This window comes from Trachemys scripta, chromosome 3, assembly GCF_013100865.1.
Source record: "Trachemys scripta elegans isolate TJP31775 chromosome 3, CAS_Tse_1.0, whole genome shotgun sequence".
NCBI lineage: Eukaryota > Metazoa > Chordata > Testudines > Emydidae > Trachemys > Trachemys scripta.
Window position 1 is genome coordinate 169,125,283 of NC_048300.1, and position 27,653 is coordinate 169,152,935.

The 27,653-nt window shown below is 38.9% G+C and overlaps 1 protein-coding gene across 3 annotated transcripts in view; it reads left to right on the forward strand.

The window, feature by feature from the left end:
• The window catches only part of TRAPPC12 (trafficking protein particle complex 12), a 91,125-nt gene that overhangs the window by 18,253 nt on the left and 45,219 nt on the right, over positions 1-27,653 (forward strand). For all 3 annotated transcript variants that reach the window (XR_004645239.1, XM_034766427.1, XM_034766428.1), the window contains exons 4-5: positions 10,840-10,953; positions 13,075-13,213. Coding sequence is in view for 2 of the 3 variants with exons in the window: in XM_034766427.1 (XP_034622318.1) it covers positions 10,840-10,953; positions 13,075-13,213 (253 nt within the window). In the remaining variant the exon portion in view is untranslated. The remainder of the gene's footprint in view (positions 1-10,839; positions 10,954-13,074; positions 13,214-27,653) is intronic.

Consider the following 27,653-nt stretch of genomic DNA (forward strand, 5'->3'; position numbering starts at 1 on the left):
TGGTGCAAAGGCTTAATGGAAGTTAATTAACCTGTCGCTGTTGGGGATCACTGATACTTGGGTGGCAGTTGCTGGGCTGAGGAGGCAATTGGCTCAGTAATTTAGAGGATATATATTTGGAAGGAACAGATTAAGCAGTGTACTAAGGATAAGAGAAGGTCTGCCCTGTGACACAGGCCCATCCCAGATAGGAGTATAATTAGCAACAACATCATTATGCATTTCCATTTTGACAATATCTATTTGAGTGGTTCTGCTCATGTCTGAACCTTGTGCTGCAGGCCGAGAGTGTTTTGTGTCAGTAAACTTTGGATTTAACATATAGCCCAATAGTGGTTCCTCAGGATAGGCAAGCACATTGTGTAGTCTGCTGAATATAGTCTATGGACAATATCCTAGTCTGTGCACATGGATGTTGATGGACTTGAAGGAATTACATGGGCTGCTGTGGATTCCAACCGGTAGGCGCAGAAGCAACCAAAGCAGGGACCTCTGGACATTCAGTGAACTTTCTACAGTTTTGACTGGCCTTTCTCTGCCCTGTGTTCGCTGGCTGTTTACTTCAACCTTTGCCCTCCTTCACAGTCTCTTCACATCAGTTTCACTCTATGACTTTACCCCTTGCCCTCTTCACTCCCCCTTTCCTTCCTATTTACCTTATCCCCTCCCAAGTAACCCCCACCCCGAACAACAATAAAAAAAATCATGGAAGTAGTATGATGTTTGCTGAGAACACATTGTTCACTCCACGCTGCTTGTGTGTTGTACCACTTCCCCCCACCCTATGTCTGTCTTGTCTGTTTAGATTGTAAGCTTTCTGGGTCAGGAAGCGTCTACTACTCTGCACACAGAGGGGGCCCCCATTCTTGGTTGACCTTTCAGCACTATGATAATAAAATATTAATAACAGAAGCTTTGGACTTCAGCAGTCATTTGGCATGGGCATCTTGTAGATTTTGCAGACAGTTGGCTGGGTACTTTGAGGATTGAAGTACTGTGCAAAATGACATTAGTGTTGACAGATCAGGTCAGGATTTGTGAAGCTTACTGATACGTTGTTTTTTTCGGAAGATTACAACTTTAGGCTGTAGATGCTGGCAGTAGGAGTGTCAGATGCCCCTTTTCAGTGTGGTAGTTATTATTTTGGTGGTTAGTTCTTCCCAAACTATAGAGGTTCAGATGTTTGGGGAAGCCCCCTTTCTCTGTGAATTAAGGATCAACGCACCTTTTTCAGGAAAGGAGGTAGGAATGATCACGCATCCAATCAGGTCAGGTTGCCTTTCAGTCAATAGGCTCTTTTGGGCTGCAGACTTGTAGGCCTTAGACATAATGATGATTCTGTTATGACCTTAGTTTTAAGTGGGCTCTTAAGCCCTGGGACTGTGATGCTCCAGATTTGAGCATCAAAGAAGAGAAGGCAGTGACAGTTGGAGCATCTGTTGCCTTCCCCGTTTTTGACTGCTGATACGACAGGTTTCCTTGAGAAGCTGTCATGTTATAGAACTAATTAATAAAGTAGCAGCCATTTGGCCAGAAATCCAGATGTCTATATATTCATCCTCTTTGGTCCTGCCATTTGCAGATAGTTCTTCCCAAGTGGGTAATGTAATTGTATTCTGCAATCTTATTTATAGAAGTTCTAAATTTTTCTTTGTCAATGAGACTTTAAAGTTTAGCTTTCTTTTTTTATTTTCAAAGGGGGGAAAAGTGTTAATTTTTTTTAAACTTGATTCTGGAGTAATTTCGGACTTTTTTTTTAAAACCTTGTTATATAAGAGTGGCTGATAAACCAATCTGAAATATCGAGATCCCAAACTTCCAAATTTGGCTAGTATTATAAAAACTCTAACATGTCGCTTATTGGTTTAAATATGGCCATAGGCTAAGTATGACCACAGTCTCCTATGATGTCTTCTAAATAGACATACCTGCTGTGAATCTTACCAGAGCCATTTTCTGATTCCATTATCACCTTAGTACCAACATATTCTTATTATTCTAGGAGGTGCCATGTATAGAGAATGCTTTCCTACTTAGTTCTGAGGATGGTATCCTGATCTTGTTGAAGTCAATGGGAATTTTGGTATTGAATTAATTGGGGTCAGGATTTTGCCCCAGGTGTTTGCTTAAGAGCCAGATGTCTTGCACATCAATCCTTTTTAAAAAGAAATTTTGGAGGTGAATTTAGTGCTTGTGGTTGACAACCCTGATAAAGCCCTGTCTGCAGCAGGTACATACCAGACAGTGACTCTGCAAGTTTACTCATGATGTCCTGCCAATGCACCTCAACTGTGATCTTGAGGAACTGTCTCCAGAGATGAGAAGGTGGGTTCAGTCACCAAGTCCTCAGCTTCTCTGCTGAGACTGACAACAGCAGTACCAATTATGGTGACATTGATAACTGACCCCAGGAACTGGACTGAGACCACAAAAATGAATTCACGTCAGCTGAATTCATGAATTCATAGCTGCCTGGAGGTGGATTCAGGCCAATAATTTAAAGATGAAAGGATCTATATCCCACTGACAGGCTCTTGAGCAATGCTTGCGTTTCACAATTCTGAAATTTTGCTTTTGAATACCACTGAATACTGGTAGAGAAGTACAAAAAGTTCAGGAGGTTCTGCTATCAAACTGTTTTACAACTCAGAGCACTGAGGACTACAAAAGTTCAATAGCAATTTAGCAACCAGTTTTTAAAATCTATATGCCTGATGTAGTAGTGGTAATTTGTAAATAAAGTTACAAGTCTATAAAAGGTAATAAGCATTTATGTATCTCAACTGAATTCTGCAAATCAAATGTTAGTTCTCAAAATGTTTTTATTATTATAGTGCATGGGCATACAGTTGTCTCTGTAATAAATAAAAGTAAATGATAGCCTTTCCATGCAACATTTTGTTTTACGGTAGCAAGTAAAAATAATGCTTAGATCGTATAAACATTAATGATGTTAGTCACAACCATTCCATAGATTAGCTTTTTACCTCCCTTTGAATAAACCCCACTGTATTTGTTATTAGATACGGCACATATTTAATATTTCCCATTGCAACATATTTACAATCTTTGTGGTGGTACTAAGAGTTTTTGATAAATGCCATATATGAGAGTATTTATTGTGTATTAGTGGTTTTAGTGAACAATAATTTTTGTAAGAGGTTAGCCCAAAAAGGGTTAGTAACTACATTTTCCTAAGTAATGTCAAAGTGGTCTACCATTGGAATTTACAGGGGAGAAGAATGTTGCAGCTAGTGGAGGAGGACATTTTAATCACTTTAATGGTGTGACATGTAGAGTTAATCACTTCCCTTTGAGCCTCTATGTGAAAAAAAAATTGACATACTATTACTTATGCATAAGATTAATATTGTGCTCTTATATATGTTGTCAAATATAATAAATTAGGTTTACAATTATATGGCACATTTTAAAAACTTGAAAGTTTTACTTTTAAAAAAAGCTTCAGTTTATTTTTTTAATCATTTAAGTTATTAAGCAATTTCAAATAGTTTTCTATTTGTCTGATTTTTTTTTTTACTTATTTAATTATTTATTTTGAAGTCCGGAGAGGAGAACATGCTTCTGTTTACAGTTCTGCTGAACAGCATCAATTGTGTCTGATAGAAGTTTGGGTGGCCTGACTTTTCCTGTGTCTTTGAAATCACTTGATGGCAATGGAACTGGTTTTTACCCTTGGAGTAAACAATGTTGTAAATTTTTTTGCTCTCTGGGGGGTGATTTGGATTCTCATTAAAGTCAGATAGCCTGTGGACAGTCATTAGATGAACATCTTTTCACAACTCTGATTTCCATTACAAATATTATCTTCTACCTTACTCTTGAGTTTTTCTTGAGAATAGACTGCCAGTCTCCATAATTGTATAGGGGTTTTGAAAAGTGAATGGTTGTCCAACCGAGACTCGGTAGAGAGAACCAAATTTGGTTATTTTTTACTGTGGTCTGGTCTCCATAGATTAAGGGCTAGCTCACCTGGTCTGCATAACCTTTGTTTGGAAAATGGACATACCTCATTCATATAACAGAGAAAGATGATACTTGTTACTATAATTAGATGTCCTCTGGCTGTAAACTCACCAGAATTCATAAAATAATCAAGGTTGGTCCTGAGCAGTAACTAGGAGGGAGACTTCCAAAGGAGCTTACATCCTGAAGTCAGTAGTGTTGATGACTCAATAGGGGCTATTTTTCCTACTGTATCAGTACTGAAACAAAGTCCCAGTATATTGGAAATGCAGTCTTTCAGGCAATCTGTAAAACTGAGGAAATTTAAAAGATCCCATGACAGTTTTTCCAAAGGAAAGAATATTAAGGAAGGAATTGCTGTCCTAACCAAATTTGAGCTTTGGTTTTTACATTCTCTCGTCTTAATTTTCTCCGTAGTGTTAGCTGGAGTCATCGTGCATGTTCAGACATATTCCTTTCATGATCTTCAATGCAACTTCCTCCTGAGAAGGAACACTTTTCATGATGTTGTTTCATTCGGGCAACCAGGCCTTGCATTTCTTTGTTGCACTGTTTGCATTTTGCAAGCATGCCTGTTTTACCCACAGGTAGACGAACTTTATTAAAATATTCCCAAACTGGGTCTCTTTTATGGCCTGCTGCCATTATAGGTTTTCCCTTCTAGAGAGAATGGTATAGTAGATCTCAAATCAATGAAGGCTACACTCAGAAAGACCTCAAGACTCCTGGAATATGCTGCTCAAACAGTTTCACTTTTGTTTCTACTGCCGGTCCCTCCCTTCTCACATTTATCTCCAGACTTCTCCTTGTCCAGATCTATTCCATGCCCAACAATCTTCTGTTCATTGAACTTTTTGAAACTTTGCACTTTTAGAGAGATGTAAGGGATTGACTCTGTGTACACAAATTAGCAGAGGGACAATAGGGTTGAGGGCTGTTATTTCTCGCCTCTATATATTATTTATTTATTTTAAAACATTTTTGCTGTTAACAAGCATGTTATCTCTGGAGACCCAAATTCACAGTTTGAGAACTGTAAAACTAAGCATCTCTGATGGTATCTTCTAGACTGAGCACTGAGTCCCATTGGGTAGATAAAAAGATTAACCTAAATAATCTATACAGAAGCCCCTGGAACCCGTAAGATTGGGTATCTAATCCATGAACTATTGGATCTCATTTACAAAACTTTTCCTAAACATTACATGAATATATTGTCTCATACTTCAGAATTTATAATCCCTATTCCATGATGGGATATCTTTGAGTTATAATATATCTTTATCTTTAGATAGGATTTTTTTGAGAAAAAATCCTATTTAAATTTAAAAAATGTGATTTTTTTATTTATTTATTTTTTTAAATTATTGATTTTTATCCACCCTGCTGAGAGGTACCACTAGGAGGCAATGTGACGATCTTGGCCACTCCCTAGGGGTTGCCCTGAATTAGAGTTGAAGAAAGGCAGCTGCAATGGGAGGTTTCTCTCAAAAAGGTATAGGGGAAATACCCCACCCCAGAACCATCCTACTCAGATCTGTCACTCCTAGTACGAAGGGAAGAGTCTCCTTTGCTTGTCCCCGGTATTCTGTCTGAAGAAAAACTAGAGAGGCCTATTGAACTTCTGGATACAGAGCCAGATGTTCAAACTCTGCTGGATGACAATGTGGGTGTGTCGTCATCTTCCCCTCCAGAAAGTATGCTCCAATTACACAAACTCATACAAAGAATGGTTCTACCTAAGCATTTAACCTTTGTTAACCTTAGAGGAAATTGTACAGCCAGTTTTCAATATTTTGGGTTCACCCTTCAGGAGTGCTGGATGGTTTATTGCAGCCAGCAAACATATCTGGTTAAACCCAGCATCTGGACCAGGAGTGTCTGTCTGGGTTTTTTTTGTTTTTTGTTTTTGTTTTTAAATAAGTGAGTTAACCATCTGTCACTTGGGAAGTTTTTGTTTATCCAGACCATCCAGCTCCAGATTCATTGGTAGTGGTGACGGCCACTAAAAGAGCTGAAAGATAGCAACTCCACTATACCATTTCAGCTAGAGAGGGTGAGAAGCTAGACTCTGCATGGAAGTATATTCTTCTCTGCCACATTTGGACATTACAGTGGCAACCTATCAGACAGTAGGGTCCTCATACAAATATTAGTAATGGGAGAAAATAGCTTTGTTTGTTCGGTCATTATCTGAGGCCCAAAGAAAACCGGCCAAAACTCTGACTATGCATGCCTTGAGAGCATCCTTCAACACTTCTGATGTGGTACGCTTCTACCCAAATATAACATGACCCGATGTAACACGAATTCGGATACAACGTGGTAAACCAGCGCTCTGGGGGGGGGAGGGCTGCGCACTCCGGCAGATCAAAGCAAGTTCGATATAGCGCAGTTTCACCTATAACGCGGTAAGATTTTTTTGGCTCCCGCGGACAGCCTTATATCGGGGTAGAGGCGTATGTAGAGCTGTTGTGCCATTCACGATTAATTTGAATAACCACTCATGACTATATTCATTTGGACTTCCTCTGGAAACAAAAATCCAGATACAGTATCTCCCATTTGATAGTGAAGTGCTGTTTAGCTTTTGAACTGACAGAGTTCTAGAGAAGTTGAACCTGCAGTGTCCCTGAGGATTTCTCAGAAAAAGATCTGATGTACCAGCCTTTTGTTACCAGAGGCAATCATATCCTTTCTCTACTTCCTGTTCATTTATAATGAAGCAGTACCAACAACAGCCCCGTATTCAGCTACAGCATAGAAGCAAACTCTATAAACCATGGGCTAAAGGAAGACCTGCTGCACCATCTCCCTTTGTTCTGACCCCTTTTACTCAGGTTTTACAAGATACATGAGTAGCCCAGATCAGTTTTAAACCTACAAGTTGCTGTCCCTTCATTTTAAAACTACATCTCCTGTTTGTTAGATCCTTGGACTATCATCACCAAGGATCTTACAGATTGTCCAGCAGGATTATTCCATTCAATTCTACGCACTCCCTCCCTTCCACCCTTCTTACCCATCCCGCTTCAGGAACTCTTCTCAAGAGAACTCACTAAGATCAGAAGTCCATTCACTACTAGAGTCAGGTGCCATAGAGGAAGTTCCTGAAGAGTTTGAGAGGAAAGGCTTTAGTCCAGGTACTTTCCGATCCCAAAAGAAAGATAGAAATCTCTGACCCGTTCTAGACCCTGAGTAGCTGAACTCTTTCTAGCTTCAGTTATCCCCTTTTTATCTGCCCAAGAAAGGTTTGGGGGTCCTTGATATGCAGAGCTTTTTTTTTTTTTTTTTCCCCCACATCTCAATCAGACCTTCACAATTGAGGAATTAAATGCAGTGTGTTAGTCCTTTCTCTCTCAACTATAGAGCAGAGTGGCTCAAATAGTTACTGACAATACTACATCAATATTTTACACAAACAAGCAGACTAAAGCACGTTCAAGCCAACTGTGCACAGAGGCCATAGCTCTAGGGCAGTGGTGCATGCTACAGCAAATTCATCGTATAGCTCACCACCTTGTAGACAGGGACAACATAAAGGTAAGTCAGCTGAACAGAGGCTTACACAATCAATGCTAGTGGTCACTCAAGAATTCAGTAGAAAATTACATCGTCTCCCTGTGGGGGAATAGATTGAACAAGAGTTAAAATTGGATTTATGCTCGTTGCCCATAAAAAGAACCTTTCCCACTTGTGATCATAACACTGGACAGTCTAAATCTTCAGGAGATAGACATGATTGCAGCAAGACACAGTTCCAAATGTCAAAGGTTTTGCCCCAGAGCCGGAACAGACAACCAGTCCATTTCAGATGTTTCTTCTAAACTGCAGGGTACGTCACTTCTAGATGTTCCCTCCAATTCCTCTGATTTAGAGAGTCCTCAGGAAAATTAAACAAGACAGAGTCAGGATTGTTTTGATTGCCCCAGTGTAGATGAGACAAAAATGGTTCTTGGATCTCCTGCAACTATCACAAGACTATCTGTCTCTCCCTGAAATTCCAGGCCCAGCAGGTAGGTTGGATTTGCCATCTGGAGCCAGACTCTCTCCACTTGAAAGTATTGGCCTTAGGATTTTTACAGATCTAGACTATCCAGTGTTATGATAGCAAATGGGAAGGGTTCTTTTTATAGGCAATCAATAATAGCATAAGCCCAATTTCAGCTCTTATTCACTCCGTGCTGAATTACTTACTTCATTTGAAATCATTGGGATTCTCCATATCATTGGGAAAAGTACGTCGTAAGCCATCTCCGCTTATTATAGCTTAGTAAAGCAAACAACTGAATTCAGCCATGATATAGTAAAACAATTCTTGAAGAGGTTAATAAATGTCTACCCAACAGAGAACCCGAATATACATGGTACCTCAATCTAGTATTTAGTCAGCTCATTAAACCTTTCTTCAAACCTATGGGAGAATGAAACTGGGGACACTTTCAGTTAACACAGCTTTTACTGTAGCTACTAGTGAACAAGCTGTAGGCGCTCATGGCTAACACACCCACCCCGCTTGCAGTCTGTGATAAAGTGGTCCTTTGTCCACACCTGATATTTCTCCCTAAGATCGTAGCATAATTCCATCTAAACCAGTCCATAAAATTGCCAGTATTTTTCCATAGTTCTAACGCTCACTTGGGAAGTTACGTTACACACTTTAGATGCTAAGAGAGTATTCCTTAGGCTTATCAATGTAGGAAATCACCTAGTGGTGCAGTTCCAAATGAGAAAAGAAAAGGAAAAGACGTAACTTCAGAAAATTTCATCCCAATGCCATTGTAAGTTGGTTAGATTCTGTACTGATGTGTGTTTTAAACACATTGCTGTTCCTCTTCCAGAAGAGCCTGGAGTATACTTGGCTCAGTGAAGGCTATGTCTATGGTTTGCCTTAGACGTTCCCATATTAGAAATCCTTAGCGTTACCACTTGGAAATCAGTTCATATTTTCACAAAACGTTATTCTCTAGATCTGGCATCTAGAACAGATGCACAATTTGGTAAAGCAGTATTACATTCTCTATTTAACTAGACATCCTTGTCCCACTGTCCAGGAAGGAGTACTGCTTACTAAACTCCAACAAGTGGGAATGTGTAGAGGTCATTTCAAGAAGAAATGAAGGTTACTTTGAGATTAGTTCTGCACACACTCACTCCCTGCCCACCTTCCCTACTCGGAGTCCTAATTTCAGCTTTGGACTTAAAGAGGTGGTGGAAGGCACTTAAGTGGTCACTGCACTATGCCCTCTCTTATAGCTATGTCCTCTGAACATTCACAACAGCAAGGAGAGGGGCAGGAGACAACAAAAAGGCTTCAATAGGCACAGCTATTAGAAGTTTTCTCCAGTTCAAGATGCACCATCGGTGCGCCCTAAGAATGTGAATGTGCAGAGGTCATCTCAGAGAATACTGTTTACAGGTGAATCTTCATTTTTAAAACTTTGAAAGGTGTGTCTCATGCATTCAATCCAATTGGAACTGCATTTTCTGCACCTTAACCTTCATCACTGTCAGTATGGCAGCTTCCTATTCTGTTAATTATTATTTTTATTACATGCAAGAGACTTTATTTTTTTTTTTTAAATAGTGATTTACTCTTTCGTTATGAGGTGTAGTGTAATCTGTAGTGATCTTTAGTGGGGCTATTAGATGCTACAATAATACAGATAATAATAATATACAGTAATCTTCATTAAAGTTTTTCTGCAAAACAGAAAAATTTTGAGATTTGGAGAATACCAGTAGTTGCTCCATAGTCAGGGTTAAAGTCTCTGGAAATTTATTTTCTGTTTAATAGGCTTCAGTAGAGTACACAACAAGGTAGAAATTTTAATTTGCTAGCAAGTGCGTAGTTATAAAGCATGATATGTCAGTGCAACACACTGAACTGAGTTGACAGAACAAGGAGTAATGGTCTCAAGTTGCAGTGGGGGAGGGGAGAGTTAGGTTGGATATTAGGAAAAACTTTTTCACTAGGAGGGTGGTGAAGCACTGGAATGGGTTACCTAGGGAGTTGGTGGAATCTCCTTCCTTAGAAGTTTTTAAGGTCAGGCTTGACAAAGCCCTGGCTGGGATGATTTAGTTGGGGATTGGTCCTGCTTTAAGCAGGGGGTTGGACTAGATGACTTCCTGACGTCCCTTACAACCCTGATATTCTCTGATTCTATGAGGTTGATTTTATCAATTAAAATAAATAAGTATCAAATGGTGTTAGCCCTTGAGAAAGATTGAATGGAAATTCAAATGTTTAAATAAAAAACAACTCTGCAATCTGTAATCTTAAATATAATTTTACATTTATTCTCTTAAAAAACAAACTAATTTCTCCTCCCTCATTGTTAATAATTGTTACTAGACATCCTGTGTTCAGTTGGTGATGTTTGGAATGTTCACTTAACCGCTTTATTGAATGAACTTCACCAAAGATTTGATCCTGCACTATTGAAATCAATAGGAACAGCATCAGACCCTAAATGTGTTATAGTATTAGAGTACTTTGGGTAAAATGAATATGATATGACTTGTTTTTATTCTACATTGTTTGAGATTGCAAAAAGTGTTGAGTATTGTGGATGTTTAGAAAAATATGATAGATGGCTTTAATTGGAAAATCCTTGTGATGTTTTTATAAATAGTGTATACTTTTTTTTAGTGATCTAGTCATCTTAAACTATATCTCATGCTCAACTTCACTTTTTGCCTAATTACGTATGTAGCTTCCACTTTTTACTGGCCAGTTTTACCAACCTTGTAATTTTTACTAATGGCTAGATATAGTTGCTTCAAGCAGAATAAGGAGCTGGGCATTTTAGTAGCTCATTTGTTGGTTACTTACTTCATTCTTTTTCACAGAACAGCAAAAACTGGAGAGCAGCAGTTGATCTGTGTGGACGACTTCTGACTGCCCATGGTCAAGGCTATGGCAAAAATGGGCTACCTACTAATCATACAACAGATTCTTTGCAGGTATGGTCACCTTACAATCGTGTGGTGGTTAAGGCCCCATTCCTGTAAAGGAATCCACATGGGCAGACTCTTGAGTGTAATCAGAACCCTTTGCAGGATCAGTGTCTAAAGTTGTACCCTAGTGGTACACAAAATAGTTCTCCCATCCAGTTATATGAAAGTAGATTTTACTTTAAATGACTGCATAATAACAGTAAGTTGATTACACACATTTGCATATAGCACACTTAATTTCTTTTGACTAATGTGACTATCTCCAAAGGTTCATGCTGTTATTGTCCTTCATGATTATTATAATTAATTATGATGGCTCTTTAAAACGGACAATCTATACAAATGTTAATCTGGTTATTTTAGATAATGTTGATTCAGATGTTATAAACCGTGTTTTGTTATCATGTTGAAGTAAGTTGTTAAACTTAACTTTTAAGAACCTTAAATCAGTAAAACTTCATGGAAAAATGACAAATGTTCAGATTTATAAAATGTGACTGGCTAAAAACACATACCACTCTTCTGATTCTTTTCTGCTAGTAACTAGCAAATCGTGAAAGTTCATTAAAGTCATAGCAATTTTTAAAAATAGCAGAAAAAAGGAAAAATGAAAATACAAATCTCAAACGTAAATTTATTGAATTATAGTGATCTGAAATTTCTGGTATAATAACTTGAAAATTGTAATGAGGCTTAGAACCAGGTTTGAAATATTGACCTGTTGTGATAATTGGACCTAGCCTAATTGTGATCTCGACTGTGAGAAGCGAGTATAGATTATAAAGTGTCTCAATAATCTCTAACACCAAATGTTGGGGAAAAGGTGCAAAAAGGAGACAGACTGAATTAGTCCAAACAAAAAGGCTTACTGATATAACTCAAGAACTTTAAGATCTAAGTTCTTGAGTAAAGAACTAAGTATGGAAACCGACATCAATGGACTCTAATTGATGTGTTGGAAACTAGGCCTAATTGGTGGACAAGATAAAGAGGAGGTGGGCTATTCCACCCATCACTCCCTTTTGAAGTCCTTAAGGAAAGAGACTTTGGGAGAAATATTGGCTACTGGAACAATCTTCATCCTTCCATCCCCTCTGTCTCCTGGGACCTTGGGCCTCCGTCATCCTGATCTTAAGAGGTGTCTCAACTAGACCAGGCCAGAGAGAGGGTAGCAAGTGGAGGGTAGCAGTGGAGGTGCAGAATTCCCCCCAGGAGTAAAGCAGGAAAGAGCAATCTCTCTCCTCCACTTGCTACCTGCTTTCCCTGGGTGCCTGGCTAGACTGGATGGTAACTACCTTGTGGGTGTTAACACAGTAGCAAACACATTTGAAATATAGGTACATAGTCAATATTCATAACTTCAGCTACTAACATGATACGTGCATGCAAATAGGACAGTCATATTCAGCAAACCATAACTTTTCCATTAACACCTTACGTGACCTATTTTGTACAAGATTTGTTGTAATTACATAACAGTGGTAGCAACAGTAATCTACATAATCATATTTTAATCATACAACGTCACAACCAGAACGACAGTTGTTACCATCTTTAATACCATCTAAGGGATGCTCAGACAAGGAGGGTGTGGTTTTATTTTTTCCTTCTAAAGACTCTTCAGCTAAAGGCAGAGGGAGCAAGGATGTTGTTAAAATGAAAGCCTTATTTAATATTTTACATTTCAGATGCTTTAACTGTTTTTCCTTCTTAATTGTGTGTTCACCAAGGTACTAAACAGGCTGAGGTCTCTGTATACCAAACCCCAAACTCTGTTTAAAATTGTTAAGTGTTGGACGGTTTTAGGGCTGTTTTGGGTTCTTTGGGCCCCTTTATTCTATCTAACTTAATGATACAGATCTCTCCAGAAACTTCCACTCAAGGGCCCAGTACATCACAACTGATCAAAATATCATTTTCCTGGGTTTTACTCTTTTTTTTGTTAACTTTTTCAAAACTGCTACATGACAAGCATATATGTTTTACTCATGCAGATCTGAGATTAGTTTTTTGACTCTTTAATTTACTAGACCTGAAATGATTCAAACACTGAGAGTAATTTTTAAGTTTGATTTACAATAGAAACCGATAACTGACCTGGCATTTTCATATTTGTTGCCATTTTAGCTATGGTTTGTGAGACTAGCACTGTTGGTGAAGTTGAATCTTTTCCAAAATGCAGAATTGGAATTAGAACCATTTGGAAACCTGGACCAACCTGATCTCTACTATGAATATTACCCTCATGTATACCCAGGACGCAAAGGTAAGGCACTTGGTTTATGCTATACTTTTATCTCAGCTGTGAACAATCTTCTCCCCATCGTTAAGTACACAGATTTCAAATAAGGAACCCAAACTACCATCCATTTTTTAAATGGAGTGAACTTCTAGCTGCTGCTTAGAAGAAAATGATTAATGGTTATGCTAATGCATTTCTTATATTCTAGAGAGAGGATAACGAGAGCTTTTTAATTTGTAGGCAGGCAGAGTTCTATGTGTAATCCAGTACAGTAATATAGCATCTGTTCCAGAGACACATGGTTTTAGTTGGTATTTTACCCTTAATTTAGTGATCACATTTTATATATATATTTTTATCTAATTCACTTAGAATTAAAAAAAAAATACAAATAAAAGGTAGTAGTATATGTGTTTCTGGTGGGGAAGTGGACAGATGTGCATTGACAAAGTCACACAGAATGAGGAAAAAAGGATTCCTGGGTTAAAGTAAATTATCTCTTTTGCCTTTCCTTCCTAAACTCATTCGGTGTGCTGTGAACAGGCAAAATTTGCAGGAGTAATACACATTTTAAGAGTTGAGTAGAGGAATAGATAGTGAAGAAAGATTAAAAGATAGTAAAAAAAAGAAATATTGACTTATTCTTAATGCCAAAGGGGATAATATTATAAGCAGGTTACAAGCAGCTAAAAACAAAGTGACGTATTAACTATAGTATTAGTATTATAATTTTAAAATATAATACCACAATCTGGATAAAAGGAAAGTATAATACCAATTACAATATGTAGAAAATAACCTGCTTCTCATACTGTACTACTTGTACCTTTTGTCCAACGCTTTTCTTAAATCAAAGCTTTTTGCAACTGATTGAAAAATGTTACTGTAAGAAAAAGGTGTAAAATTAAACTGAGCTAATCTGAGAATCAGAAATTGTTTTCATGAAAAAATACTAATCAGATGTGATATTAACCACCTATTTAGTAATTAAAACTAAAAGGATATTAATAATAGGGATCACCCCAGATCTTTAGACAAATTCTGCTGCTGCATGAAAAAATATTGCTAATATTTTAAGAGATCTCTGTCCTCGTGTTCATGCTGTCTCATTGAGGAGGTTCCATAAGTTTCAAGTATCACTGTTGTAGTTCAAAAAGGTGAACTTTTACTAACTATATACAGGTGCTTTTCAGCGTTTTAAACTTTAATAACACCACAACATTGGTGCTAGATGATCCCCAGATTTATCATAGTTCTTTGTTAGAACAAAAAATTCTTGTCCAGTAATTCATAAGCAATAAAGCAATAAGAGAGAGGTTTTACGCTCCACGTGAACAATCTCGGGGAAAAAAACATAATCTGTTTCTCAAAGTGTTGAGAGTAGGGTTATTTATAATATCACAGAGTTACAATGTATTGATCCACATTCTCCTCCACCCTGAGTATTAAATTTAAACTGGTTCTTGTTACTTAAAGTGGTTGCCATGTGGCAGCAGGATTTTAATTTTAAGTAGAGCCTAGCTCCTTTGTCCAGCACTACATGGGAACCCTCCTGTTCTTCTCTCTTACTAGGCATAGCAGCCTTCCCAACTCCATGAGTTACTTTCCACAATATTCTAATTCATAGTTGATAGCCATTAGTTGCCAAGGAAGGATGTCAAGAATATCCAGTATCCTTCACATTTATAGAAAAAGATATTATTTAATGCAGTGCATTGTATGACTTTATTTCTTCCATTTAAGCCTCTCAGTAGACCAGCATGGGCAAAAAAGACCAGTTTGGACTCTCTCAAAAGCCAACTCTCATAACTGAGGGGCAATCACCAATCAGAGTCATTGACAGTGAACTTGGCAGAGATTCTGTGTAGCACCTTTAAAATGCATAACATAACTCGCAGGACATCTTATGTGGATTTGGGGGTAGCTATGGTGGCTTTAAGCCATCTATGAGCTCTTGAAGTCCTGGGCTGTTCTGAGGTTTGGAGAGGCCCTTGATGCAACTTACACAGCCTTGGAGGCCCAGAATCTCCACAGTGCTGTAAGCTGTAACTGTTTCCTTCTCAGCACCCTTCTACCCCAAGGTTTGCAAGAAGTTCCTTAGGAAGTGGCTTTCCCAAGTTCTTACACTAGGGGAATTCTCCCTAGCTGGATATGGGGCTTGTAGGGCCCTTTTTTGTCACTCTGGCTTTTTTAGGCTACATAAAGGGACTAGAGCGGGGATGAGGATCTCACTCCTTATCTCCAAGCTTTCATACTTTCTATTTTTTTGTTTTTAGTTTTTTTACATTTTGATGCTTTACAAGTATTTTTCTTCTTTCTTGCTGTGTTCCTCAGGATGTGATGTTAGCAGTAAAGGTGATATGTTGACAACTTCTTCAGCTTTAAAGATAAGTAATTTTAGCCCAGAAAAAAGTGTCTATAGTTTGTGCCAATGCATGAGGGCTTTTAGCCACAGGAGAGTTTCGAGTAATATGCAGAATTTAGATAGTAGACTGTATATAGCAGGCTATTCGGCAGATATTGCATTGACTCATTCTGAGACTGGATATGAAATACTCTGTTTCTGCAGTGCCATTACACCCAAGATCTGAAATGTCTTTCTCTAACAACAGCTTGTCATGAACTTCATACAGTTGCTAAAATTATCTGTGGTGGAAGGTATGAGTTGTTGGTGAGCATTCTATTTCAAGATTACATATCTGAGGTGCCAAGATCATAGAATGAAGATCTTACAGCAGGGAGATTTTGAACTCATGCCTCACTTCTTATTTACAGTAAGGCAGATCAACCTGCCCTGTAATCTGATCGCGTCTAAGAGAAAACAGATGAAGATTGTATGGAGCTGACCTGCCTCTTATAAAGTTTGGGCTGAGTACTAGATTAAGGCTTGGAAGCACCTATCAAACCTTCATGACTCAAGTTTGAGAAGCGAATTACACTATCTTGCAGAGGACATGAGACAGAGCAATTCTGATTCTGCCTTGAATTAAATTACACAGTGTTGGGATATGAATAAAAGGAAGATAGATTCTATGCATCATTAACCAGCTAATTTAAATGATGAACATAAATCATACATATATTTTAGCTAAAGTGCATGAACATATATCCACAATACACTGCTGTTTTCTAATTTTTCTTCTAATTTTATGGTGTAACAAGCATAAAAGTAAGAATTTTTTATTCACAATATATAGCTGAAGCAAGTGATTAAAATGCACTTTAAGAAGAGTGTATATATACAAATAACTTACACAAATTAATTTTAATACATTTATTTTAAATAGTGTGCATAATATCTACCCATTGAAAATATTAATAACAGGAAATTTAATAAATTACAAAATGAAACCATTTGCTTTTTATGCTCCAGCCAAGAAATGTTAAATATTTCTCTGGACTGCTTTTAACATCCTTTGTTCCTGCAGAATTGGATAGCAGAATATAATAATAATAATAAATATAATAAATGGAGATAGGATATCTCCTAGAACAGGAAGGGACCTTGAAAGGTCATTGAGTCCAGCCCCCTGCCTTCAATAGCAGGACCAAGTACTGATTTTGCCCCAGATCCCCAAATGGCCCCCTCAAGGATTGAACTCACAACCCTGGGTTTAGCAGGCCAATGCTCAAACCACTGAGCTATCCCTCCCCCCAAAATCAGGTTTTAGTTCTTACCCCCTAAATTTCCCTTCTCCTAATTTAGCTCCCACTTCCCATGGAACCCCACTGGACTCTGTCGTCTCCCTTATACACCCTGGGACAATGCGGTTCTGGCGGGACCCAACTGAGAGTGCCAATTCAGGACAAATTGCTAAAAACAGGGCAGTTACAGCCCAAGGCTGGGGTTTTTCCGCCTCTAAGGCAAACCAAACCAGCCAGACTAAGAAGACTACGGTCTCACCCCACTGGCTAACCACAAGTCACACAAGCAATTCCCTTAGACACTCCAGTTTCCCAGTATCACCACCAGTGCCACTCGTTATGGGGACAAATGGTTATGAAAACCGATACCCCAATAAAAGAAAAAAAGTTCTCCTGATCCCGTAGGACCAAGCCCCAGGTCTAGGTTAATATACAAATCAGATCTTACCCACAAATCACGCTGTTGCCAATCCTTTAGAATCTAAAATCTAAAGGTTTATTCATAAAAGGAAAAAGATATAGATGAAAGTTAGAATTGGTTAAATGTAATCAATTACATACAGTAATGGCAAAGTTCTTGGTTCAGGCTTGCAGCAGAGATAGAATAAACTGCAGGTTCAAATCAAGTCTCTGGAATACATCCCCATCTGGGATGGGTCATCAGTCCTTTGTGTAGAGCTTACATTTGTAGCAAAGTCCCTCCAGAGATAAGAAGCAGGATTGAAGACAAAATGGAAATGAGGCCATCAGCCTTATATAGTCTTTTCCAGGTGTAAGAACACCTCTTTGTTCTTACTGTGGAAAATTACAGTAAAATGGAGTCTGGAGTCACATGGGCCAGTTCCTGCATACTTTGCTGAGTCTTAAGGCATATTTGCCTTCTCTCAATGGGTTCATTGTGTAGCTGATGGTCCTTAATGGGCCATCAAGCAGGCTAGGCAGAGCTGACACCAGCTTGTCTGGAATGTCACCCAGAAGCATAGCATAAGTTTGAAATACAGACAGTATAGAGCCAATATTCATAACTTCAACTACAAAATTGATACACACGTATAGACAGCATAATCATAACCAGTAAACCATAACCTTGTCTTAGACACCCCATTTGACCCCCTTTATACAAGATTTGGGTGCCACTACAGGACCTTGGTTGCAACAATGATCTATATGGTCCCAGATTATACCAATAACGTCACACACCCTATCTTGCGTTCTGCTGCAGCTGATACTCACAAATCTACCTCTTTACTTCTAACTTGTCTCCTTCAATCCAGTCAGACATCTGTCTTTGTCTCTGACATCTCTTCTTTGAATACCTTTGTATTATAGCAGTGCTTGGAATCCTCCAACTAAGATCAGGGCCTCATTCTGCTAGGCGGTACAAACGTGTAGTCAGAGACTGTCCTTGCCTCAAAGAGCTTGCATTCTAAGTAAATGAGAGAGAGAGAGGGTGGAAGAAAAAATCTCTGTCAATTAAACTTAATATGGCCAACGTGAACCTCTCATATGTTCTCTGAAGCTAACCAGGTCTCTCAGTTTTCTATCGCTGTTGACAACACTACCAGTGATACCAGCTTTGTTGTCCCATATGACAGTTTAGGAATATGTTGTCCCTCAAGGGTATAACTAGGAAATCAATGCTCTCACAGCCAGGTGAACTCTGGGGAAAACATGTTTAAGCAACTCTGGGCTCAGAAGGGGTGTGGCACTGGAGTAGGGGGTCTAGACAGCTGGACTACAGGGATCCCATTTCTCAGGAAGGATGTCAAACACATGGTCTGCAGCTGGGAGTGTGCTTGAGAGACCACAGCTAGAAACAATGATCAGTCACTAATAGTACTGGACAGAAAACAATAATTCAGTTGCACAAAAAATGTTGAGGTTTTGACTTTTTTTTATTCCAGTGTGGAAGGAGGATGAGTCCCTGTTGTAATTTTTTCAAAAAACATACGAGTTAGAGACCCATCCAAGAATAGCCAGTAGCCCAGGTGGTAGGGCACCCACCTGGGTTGTGAGAAAATCAGGTCCAAGTCTGAATGAGGCAGAATAGGGACTTGAACCTGCATCTCCTACATCCCAAGCAAGTGCCCCAATCAGCAGGCTATCAAGTCAGTTTCTTTTTGTGGCCCAATGAATATTTAATTTTGTATAACATGGAACAGCTCCAACTGGAGAGACTGAGTCTATAGCCTAGAATATAGGAGACTCAGGTTCAAATCACTGCTCCGAATTGGGCAGATCAGGAATTTGAACATGGGTCTCCCCCATCCCAGGTGAATGCCATAATCAGTGGGTTGTTGGCTATTTTGGAGTGGGTTTTTCTTTCTTTGTGTTAGTTTTAACTAATCTGCATTTTTCAGTTAAAAACGTATCAAAAAATTTCTGACCATCTCTAGTCACTATTCAGAGCTTAGAAGCACATGGGATTCAGTGGTTAGATTCTATCACAACAGATTGGTATATGTCCAGAGAGCAGGACTGGGCCAAGTTGTGATGCCACATTAATCCGATCTTCCCACAGTCATGTTCACGTTTTGGTCTGTGTTGCCCTCTATGCATGGTACCTCCTTCTGGAGCTAATATGCTAAGTCACTACTCTCTGTTCAAATTCCTCCTTAAAACTCACTGTCAGCAGCAACCAGGGAGTAACAGGAGAGACGCTGGTGGATAGTTTATGCGATTAAAATAAAAACTACCAATATATGTGGCAACTTTTGCCCTGGCCATTCTGCTTGTATGCTTCATCCCCTTTTTCCATCTTCAATCTGTTTTCTGTATTTCAGATTGTAAACTCTTTTTGTTCTTGTACTGCTTCATTCTTCTGTGGGTGAGGTCTGAAGAAGAGCTCTGTGGAGCTCAAAGCCTTGTCTCTTTCACCAACAGAAGTTGGTCCAGTCAAAGATATTACCTCACCCATCCTGAGTCCCTCATATCCCAGGACCAACAGAGCTACAAACATTCTTCTGTGGCGCTTTCCAAAGTGTCTGGTGGTATATTTGGCCAACTGTAAATCCAGTTAAACAAAAATGAGTTTGTGTGGATGATTACTCCCATTTGTGAGCCAGAGCAGATGCTTGTTTCAGGAACAAGTTTTGGTCTCTGTAATTACTATTCCTTAACCCTTCTGTTGGCAGTGCTACTGTCTGCTAATCTGTAGAGGGATCTGCCGAGGAAATTGCATTAGAGTAGAAAGGAAGGCTATTTTGTCTTTAATCAGAGTTTTCTGAATATGTTGCCTCTGCAAATACATACTGATACCCCAGAATCCCCTTTTCTTTGGAATCTGCAAACAGCCTTGAGGCTGAAGTGAACAGAGAAGGTGAGGTGTATACAGCCTTTATAATTACAATTGGAATGTTCAGATTTACAGTCTGTGCATGTGCGCTCCTAATGAATTTACTGGTTTTGAATTGTTTTGTGCTTGGCAAGGCATGGTGTGCAACCTCCTACACAGTGGTTCTGTGGAGTCAATGTAATCCTATAGAACTCTGTTGTCAGTTGGTTGTGTCTGTATGTTTTTTCCGTGTGCTGTCCCAGCTCTGTGCAGATAGCTGGTTCAGTAGACCAAGTGCTGAAGGCTGGAGTGTCGTTGCCTCAATAACGCTGTTCATGCTGCCCAGTGCTTCTGTCCACGAAGCTCCAATTTTATCACTATTAACAGCAGATAAGGCAGCCTGCTCATTCAGCAAATCTTGATGTTACCCATAAAGACCACAGGCATGATTTGGTGACAAAGACACTTGGCCAGGTTTATTGCCTCCTAGGCACAATATTGGTGCACGGCTCTGTGGTTATAGGCAGGCTAATACATGAATGCCTCGTAGCAAGGAGAGGCTCAGTCAGCAGTTGGAATTTCTGCTGTCCCCAGGGCCACACAAAGGATTAAGTTGAAGTACCCCAACATTTATAGGCTGAGACAAACAACTGGAAAACACAACTTACATGCCACCTTATGTATTTCATGACATCTGTTACCTCTCCTTGTTCCTGATATCTTGAACAAAACATCCCTATTCATTATTCTGTCAAACCATCTTATCTTGTACTATATTGGTGTGTATCTATACTAGCATTGAAATATATTTATGTAAATATCTAATACTTAATACTCTAGCAACAACTCTACCAAATTCATAAACTTATAGCCATCTACTTTAATACTTGGCCTAGCTTTAATTCACGGCCTCTGATTCAGGCCTCAGATCTTGTACCAAGCCCAGTGCTCCAGACTCTCTTTCTCTACTACAAACTCTAGCCTAACTTCACCTGTGATATGGCATGCTCCTTTTCCCTTTTTAGAATTAATCTTACTCTATCTCAAACTAGTTTTCTGTAGACACACATCTGTTGGAGTCTTTCTTTTATGCCTACTGCTGTGTCCACATAATTATCCCTAGTTTTTCTAATTTACCTCTTATTTCCTTGTCTCCTTTCTCAGCTGTTTCCTGTACTGATATCTTTTCTATATAGTATGACTGTCACTAACTGTCCTTATTTTTAAAGTAAATTTTCAGCTCTGTTTATAAAATACTTGTCTTTTCAATTGTGTGAGTGACCACATGCATACATGCAGATAAGATTTATACATATACAAAGAAATCCAAAAATCTGCAGCTTGTGGAATAGAATAGCATCTGAAAAGAAACAAAGTTGTTTACTTGGATTGTTTTCTTTCAAGGGACCAGCCAGTCATTTCAAAAATTATCTAAAACTATATCTGTTAGTTCTGTTTTAAAAAGAAAAAAATCCTTACCCTGAATGTTCTGGGAATTTATTCCATTTCTTAGGCCATGTCTACACTTACCGGGGATCGATGCTACTGTGATCAATGCAGCGGGAGTTGATTTAGTGCATCTATTGAAGACCCGCTAAATTGACCACAGAGCACTCTCCAGTCGACTCCAGTACTCCACTAGAATGAGAGCATCTCCCGTCAATGCAGCCTGGTGTAGACACCGCAGTAAGTCGACCTAAGCTATGTCGACTCCACCTTCGTTATTCATATAGCTGTAGTAGCGTAACTTAGGTTGACTGACCCAAGTAGTGTAGACAAGGCTTTAGTCTTTGAAATCTTAAAAAATTGTAAACTGAAAAGGGAAACACGCTAACCTGTTTTCTTATGGTTGATACTTTGGACCTGGTTCCAGAGATTATTTTGGTAAAAGAAAACATTAGTGAGGGTAAGAAATCAAGTTTGATATGAGGAGACATTTTAAGGTGAAATAAGATAACCCGCCTATGTTGCCTATATTTGACCTGCTGATTCAGAATATCTAGAATATCAACACTATCTCCAGGAGTAAAAATAGTCTCTAGAAAAGTTGCCTCCAGCCACAGTCTTACCTCTAATACACACCTTCAGATATTTTGGAACATATAACACATTGTCTAAGCTAGAGAAAGAGGTAAACATCATTTGAAAGCTGTTGACAGTTATTTTTATTTCTAATTCTATACTTTTAATGTGACTAGCTTTTAAACTAAAGTTAGTTACAGAAAATAGTTTGATATATTTTGAGAGACCACATCTAGAAATACAAACACATGATTTTAATGTGTACTGCACAATATTAACGAATAACTATGGTTTGTTATAATCAGACTTTATTCTTAGAGTTTCTCTGCATTAATACAGGAAGAGTTTCATTTTATTCTCCACGGTTGCAAGTTTAGCTACAAGGAGACTTGATTGTTCTATCCAGAATTCAATAGCTGATAGTGTACAGAAAGGTCATCCTTGCGAGACATTTTCTTCTGGGGAGAGGAACATAAAGAGGTCTGTTTTGCTCTTCTTTCTGTCTTGTAACAGCTAATGAAAGTAGGCTAGGTATTTGGGCAATGAGCTGTCTTCGAAATTGCTGCCTGCATGTCTGCTTTATATAATACACTGGGGCATCTGAAGCTGAATATTTGTCATGGCTTTCGTGAGTCATGGATTATATGATTTTTCATGGGGTTGTAGTTTTTCGTTTGTGTGTATACAACCTACGCTATTATTATATATAGTGGTTGTGTCTGTGCTTATCACAATAACAGCTTATAAAGCCACTGGCAATAATAGAGGTCTTTTTCCATTTCTGATTCCTAAGTTTCTATGAGAGGATTGATAGAAAAGATTTCAATAGCTATCCAGTTCACACATGGGATGATTTGGGCTTGTTTCTGGTTAATAGACTATTGAAAATTAACATTATCTATTACATTAAATTTAAACTCTATATTAAAATCTCTGTTTGAATGTTGTAAATGCTATAGAAATTGAAGATAATATATCTTGTGTTTTTTTCCTAAATTCACAACACAGATATAAGGAGTGGAAGGTTGACCAACTAAAGTTCCCTTGCATGCACAATTCACTACCTTCTTTCTTTTATCTTCCTTCCAGTGTTATCATTTTTCTTATTCCTGTGAAATAAAACCAGCCACCCAGTCCCCCATTGTCTTGTGGAAAGTTAAATGTAGATGCTAACTAAGGAACATGTTCCTCAGTATTTTATTGTAGGAGTTTGAGAAACTGACTTCATACTGTGCACCTTCTCATGAACTATGTTACTATTCTTACTCCAAGGACTTGGATTTTCAAGTTGTAGCCCCAGGATGATACTTCTGGGTGACCAATGAAGGCGGAAAATCCTCTCTCTCTCTCTCTCTCTCTCTCTCTCTCACACTCACACACACACACACACTCACACTCACACACACACACACACACACACACACACACACACGTTTGAACAGCCCTCACCTATTATTCTAGCTGTTTTTGCTTTAGCTCCCTGTAACTAGGACTATGTTCCCTTTGTGTCTGCATTCTTATCTAAGAATAGTTTGAGGTTTTAATAGAAAGTAGGGCTGCCAATTAATTGCAGTTAACTTAAGCGATTAATTCAAAACAAATTAACTTGATTAAAAAATTAGTCACAATTAATCGCAGTTTTAATTGCACTGTTAATAATAGAATACCAATTTAAATTTATTATATCTATTTTGGATGTTTTTCTACATTTTCAAATGTATTGATTTCAGTTACAACACAGAATACAAAGTGTACAGTGCTTTATACTATTATTTTTATTACAAATATTTGCACTGTAAAAAAGAAACAAAAGAAATTGTATTTTTCAGTTCACCTCATACAAGTACTGTAGTGCAATCTCTTTATCTGGGAAATGCAACTTATAAATGTAGATTTTTTTTCTTACATAACTGCACTCAAAAAGAAAACAATGTAAAACTTTAGAACCTACATGTCCACTCAGTCCTAGTTTTTGTTCAGCCAATTGCTAAAACAAACAAGTTATTTTTACATTTATGGGAGATAATGCTGCCCACTTCTTATTTACAGTGTCACCTGGAAGTGAGAATAGGCATTCACATGGCACTTTGGTAGCCAGCATTGCAAGGTATTTACGTGCCAGATATGCTCAACATTCGTATGCCCCCTTTGTGCTTCAGGCACCAATACGCTAACCTGTAAAGTAACTCATGCTGTTGAAAAGTACCTCGTGCTGAGTTCTTGTGTGGGACATAATATATATTAGGTGAAATTGCACTTGGGAAGTGCATGCAATCGCAAAGAAGCTACAGAAGATCTAACAGGAAAGTTGCCGTAAGCCTCTTTGTCACAGAGGCACATTTATTTTCTGTGCCTACACTTATTCAGAGTTTTTGGCCAATAACTGATGAATGTGTATTACAAAAATGTGTCATGTCACTCTTACTGCAGAGAATTGCATATAACTCATGCCTGAGTTCTTCTGGAACCTCTGCTCCCAGATGGGTTCCACAAAGACTAGTTTGGAGGGGCGTGGAGCAAAACAGAAGATCACTATGGGTTGGGAAACTACAGAGCCACACAGTCGCACAGCAAATGTGCTGCTGCATCTGCAGGTGAAGTGGCAGCTGACTGCTTGAAAGCCCCCTACCTTTCTGCCTTGCTCTTGTGTGGGCCCCAAAGTAGCTGAATATGTGGAACAACTCACTTGTATAGGGTTGAAGGTTCAGAGAGCAGCCTCCTGGCCCAAGCTTCTTTTCCCCATTTTTGTGGCTTGGCTCAGTTTTGTATGGTATTGGTGGATGTCCATCAACAAATAACCTTCTGGTTAATGGGTGAATTGAACTGAGATTGGAGCTACCAGAGAGTTGTGAAGGAATAGGGAGTAGGAGAAAAGTCATGGGTAGGGAAGAAACAGAACAAGTGGGGAGGGACAACAACGAAAAAAGAACAGACAGAAAAGGAAAAGTGTGAGAGAGAAAACAGAAAAAATTGATGGGAGAAGCTGTATCAGCATATGGGTTGCAGACATTTGCTAATCCATTCCACAGGTAAATTGCGTCAAAAAAATAAAAAGTGGAACCATTGTTATATATGGTGTCAACATTCCCATCTGTTGCCACGTGTAATGCAGTTGTGGCAGACCTCCAGCATTAGCAAAGAGTTCATCTCTCAAGCCCTGATGATGGCAGGAAACATACTAAAATCTCTAGCGGTGCTGGAGAAGTTTGCCAGCTATTTTGTTTGTGTTGGGTGACAGATCTTTACTATCCCTTTAAATTTGTGTATTTTGATGCTCAACCTTTATCTTGTTTTGTCTTTGAATAAATCTGCTAATACAGCATTTCACAAATTGTGGTTAACGCCAGGTGGTTCAGGGTGGGTATATTTGTCTGTTTGTTAATTTATGCAGCACCATGGCAAAAAGGTAAGTTATGTAGTCACTTCTATGGCTGCTTAGTCTAATTACACATGGCACTTGTATTAGATGGCACTCTTTAGAAGTGAGCAACCAAAAGTGGAGATTGGTTACTCACTCCCAAATTCTAGCATGCTATATAATTTTCAGTGGAGAAGAATTACAATGGTCACCAATGGTAAGAGAACCACTGTTATTTCTGTCCTGCCATCTTCCTATTCTTTATCTTTCTTCCAGCTTCATTATCCTCCAAACCTTTGAAAAAGTATTTTTGCAAGATTTCCAAACTACCTCTCAACTCATAACAGCAACCAATGCATTATATGTATCCAGTCTGTTTGGTGTGGGTACTATCAAGTAAAATTTTCAGAAGTGCCTAAATCCCATTTTCAAAAATGGCAGGCACTTGAGGAGCCTAAATCTCATTGAAAGTCTGTGGGACTTAGGAGCCTAAGTGACTAAGGGATTCTCTACAAAGTGGAATAATGTGTACTATGGGGGTGTGATTTCTAAAGCTCGCTAATGTGTGTTATGCATTAATTGGTCTGTATAGACCAGTGGTCCCCAACCTTTTCCGTGGGGCGGGCGCTGGATGACTAGCCGCCGAGGACCGTGGCTACTGGACAAGCAACCGCCGAAATGCTGCGGTGAAGCGGCAATGTCAAGAGGCATCGCCGCCAAAATGCCACCAAAATTCGGCGGCTTTTCGGCGGTAGCGCTTCTTGACGTTGCCGCTTCTTGGCAGCATTTCGGCTGCTTGTCCGGCGACCAGTAGGCGGGTGCACATGGATGCCCCGGCGGGCTCCATGGCGCCCACAGGTACCGCATTGGGGACCCCTGTTTTAGACCCTGCTGATACACACTAAAGGTTCCCTAGTGCTCTTTAATTTAGTACTGTTTCAAATAGCACTGCATTAGCTTTAGGAACCTTTAGTGTGCACCAGCAGGGCCTGCACAGACCAGTTTAGGCACCACACATTAGTGTGCTTTAGAAATCACACCCCTATAGTGTGCATTAACCCACTGTGTAGGCAAGCCCTAAGTCACTTCTGAAAATGGGCTTTAGGCACTTTTGAAAATTGTGCATGTCTCCATATAAACCTGTGCACTTCCAAGTATATTGTTGGAGCTAAATAACTTGTATTTTTTTCTCTCTCCTTTTGCTTTCTCTTTTTTCCTTTTTTCCATGTCTTTTTTTGTCTTTCCTTCTCCCCACTCCCTCCTTTTAGTTTTCTGTATTTCCTCCTTACAAGGATGCTTGATTTGTTATACAGCCTTTCTAGGTGGAAAATGTTTAGTACTTAGGAAGATCATAGAAAGGTATGAAAGAAATGGTACAGATCCAAAATGACTTCCGGAGACTAGGATTAGTATTTTTCCTTCTGCATCAAGGGTTTTCTTGCAGAGGAAATTCATTAGGAACACATAGATAATCTTAAATAGTTTCTCTTCACAGTGAGCTCCATAGCCTCGTTAAACACTAATTTGATGATTGCTGCTGGTATTTGCCACCCAAGATGCATTTGGGCAGGCTGTAGACAGCAGATCAGGAAGCATATCTAGGCTTTTGGGTGGGAAGGGGAAGCACTCACACTTAATTGCCAGCCGTTGAAATCCTCATTTTTCTGGTCTAGAACTGTTGCAGCTAGATTCTGGTCTCTCATTTTAAATTTGGTGATAGGCATCAGGTGATGTTTGTTATGACACCTGTCAAAATATGCAGCTGTTCTTACTGGAACATGAATTTGAATGTTTGGCCTTAGCAAATTTTACCTGATCTTACTGGTTGTTCCATCTGTTCCAAGGTCTTTGGATTATCTATCTTGCTTTTAAGAGAGATTTATTTTTTCTGGTACCATTCAATTTTGCCTTCTTTTATGCTATTAATATATTAAAGGGACAGTGTCAACTTGAAAATTATATTCTCTGAAAATGTTGAACCTATTATAATTAACTCATTGGGGGAAAGGTAACTCATTGAGGGGGGGAAAAGTAACAAAATAAATTCCCCTTGTCTGTACGCTTTACTATACACAAAGCTGCTTTAAGAACCCCAAAGGCTATCAACAGGTTTTAAATTTAGGGACTTTCAATATGGAGACCACCAGGACTTGAGTTAAAGGAGA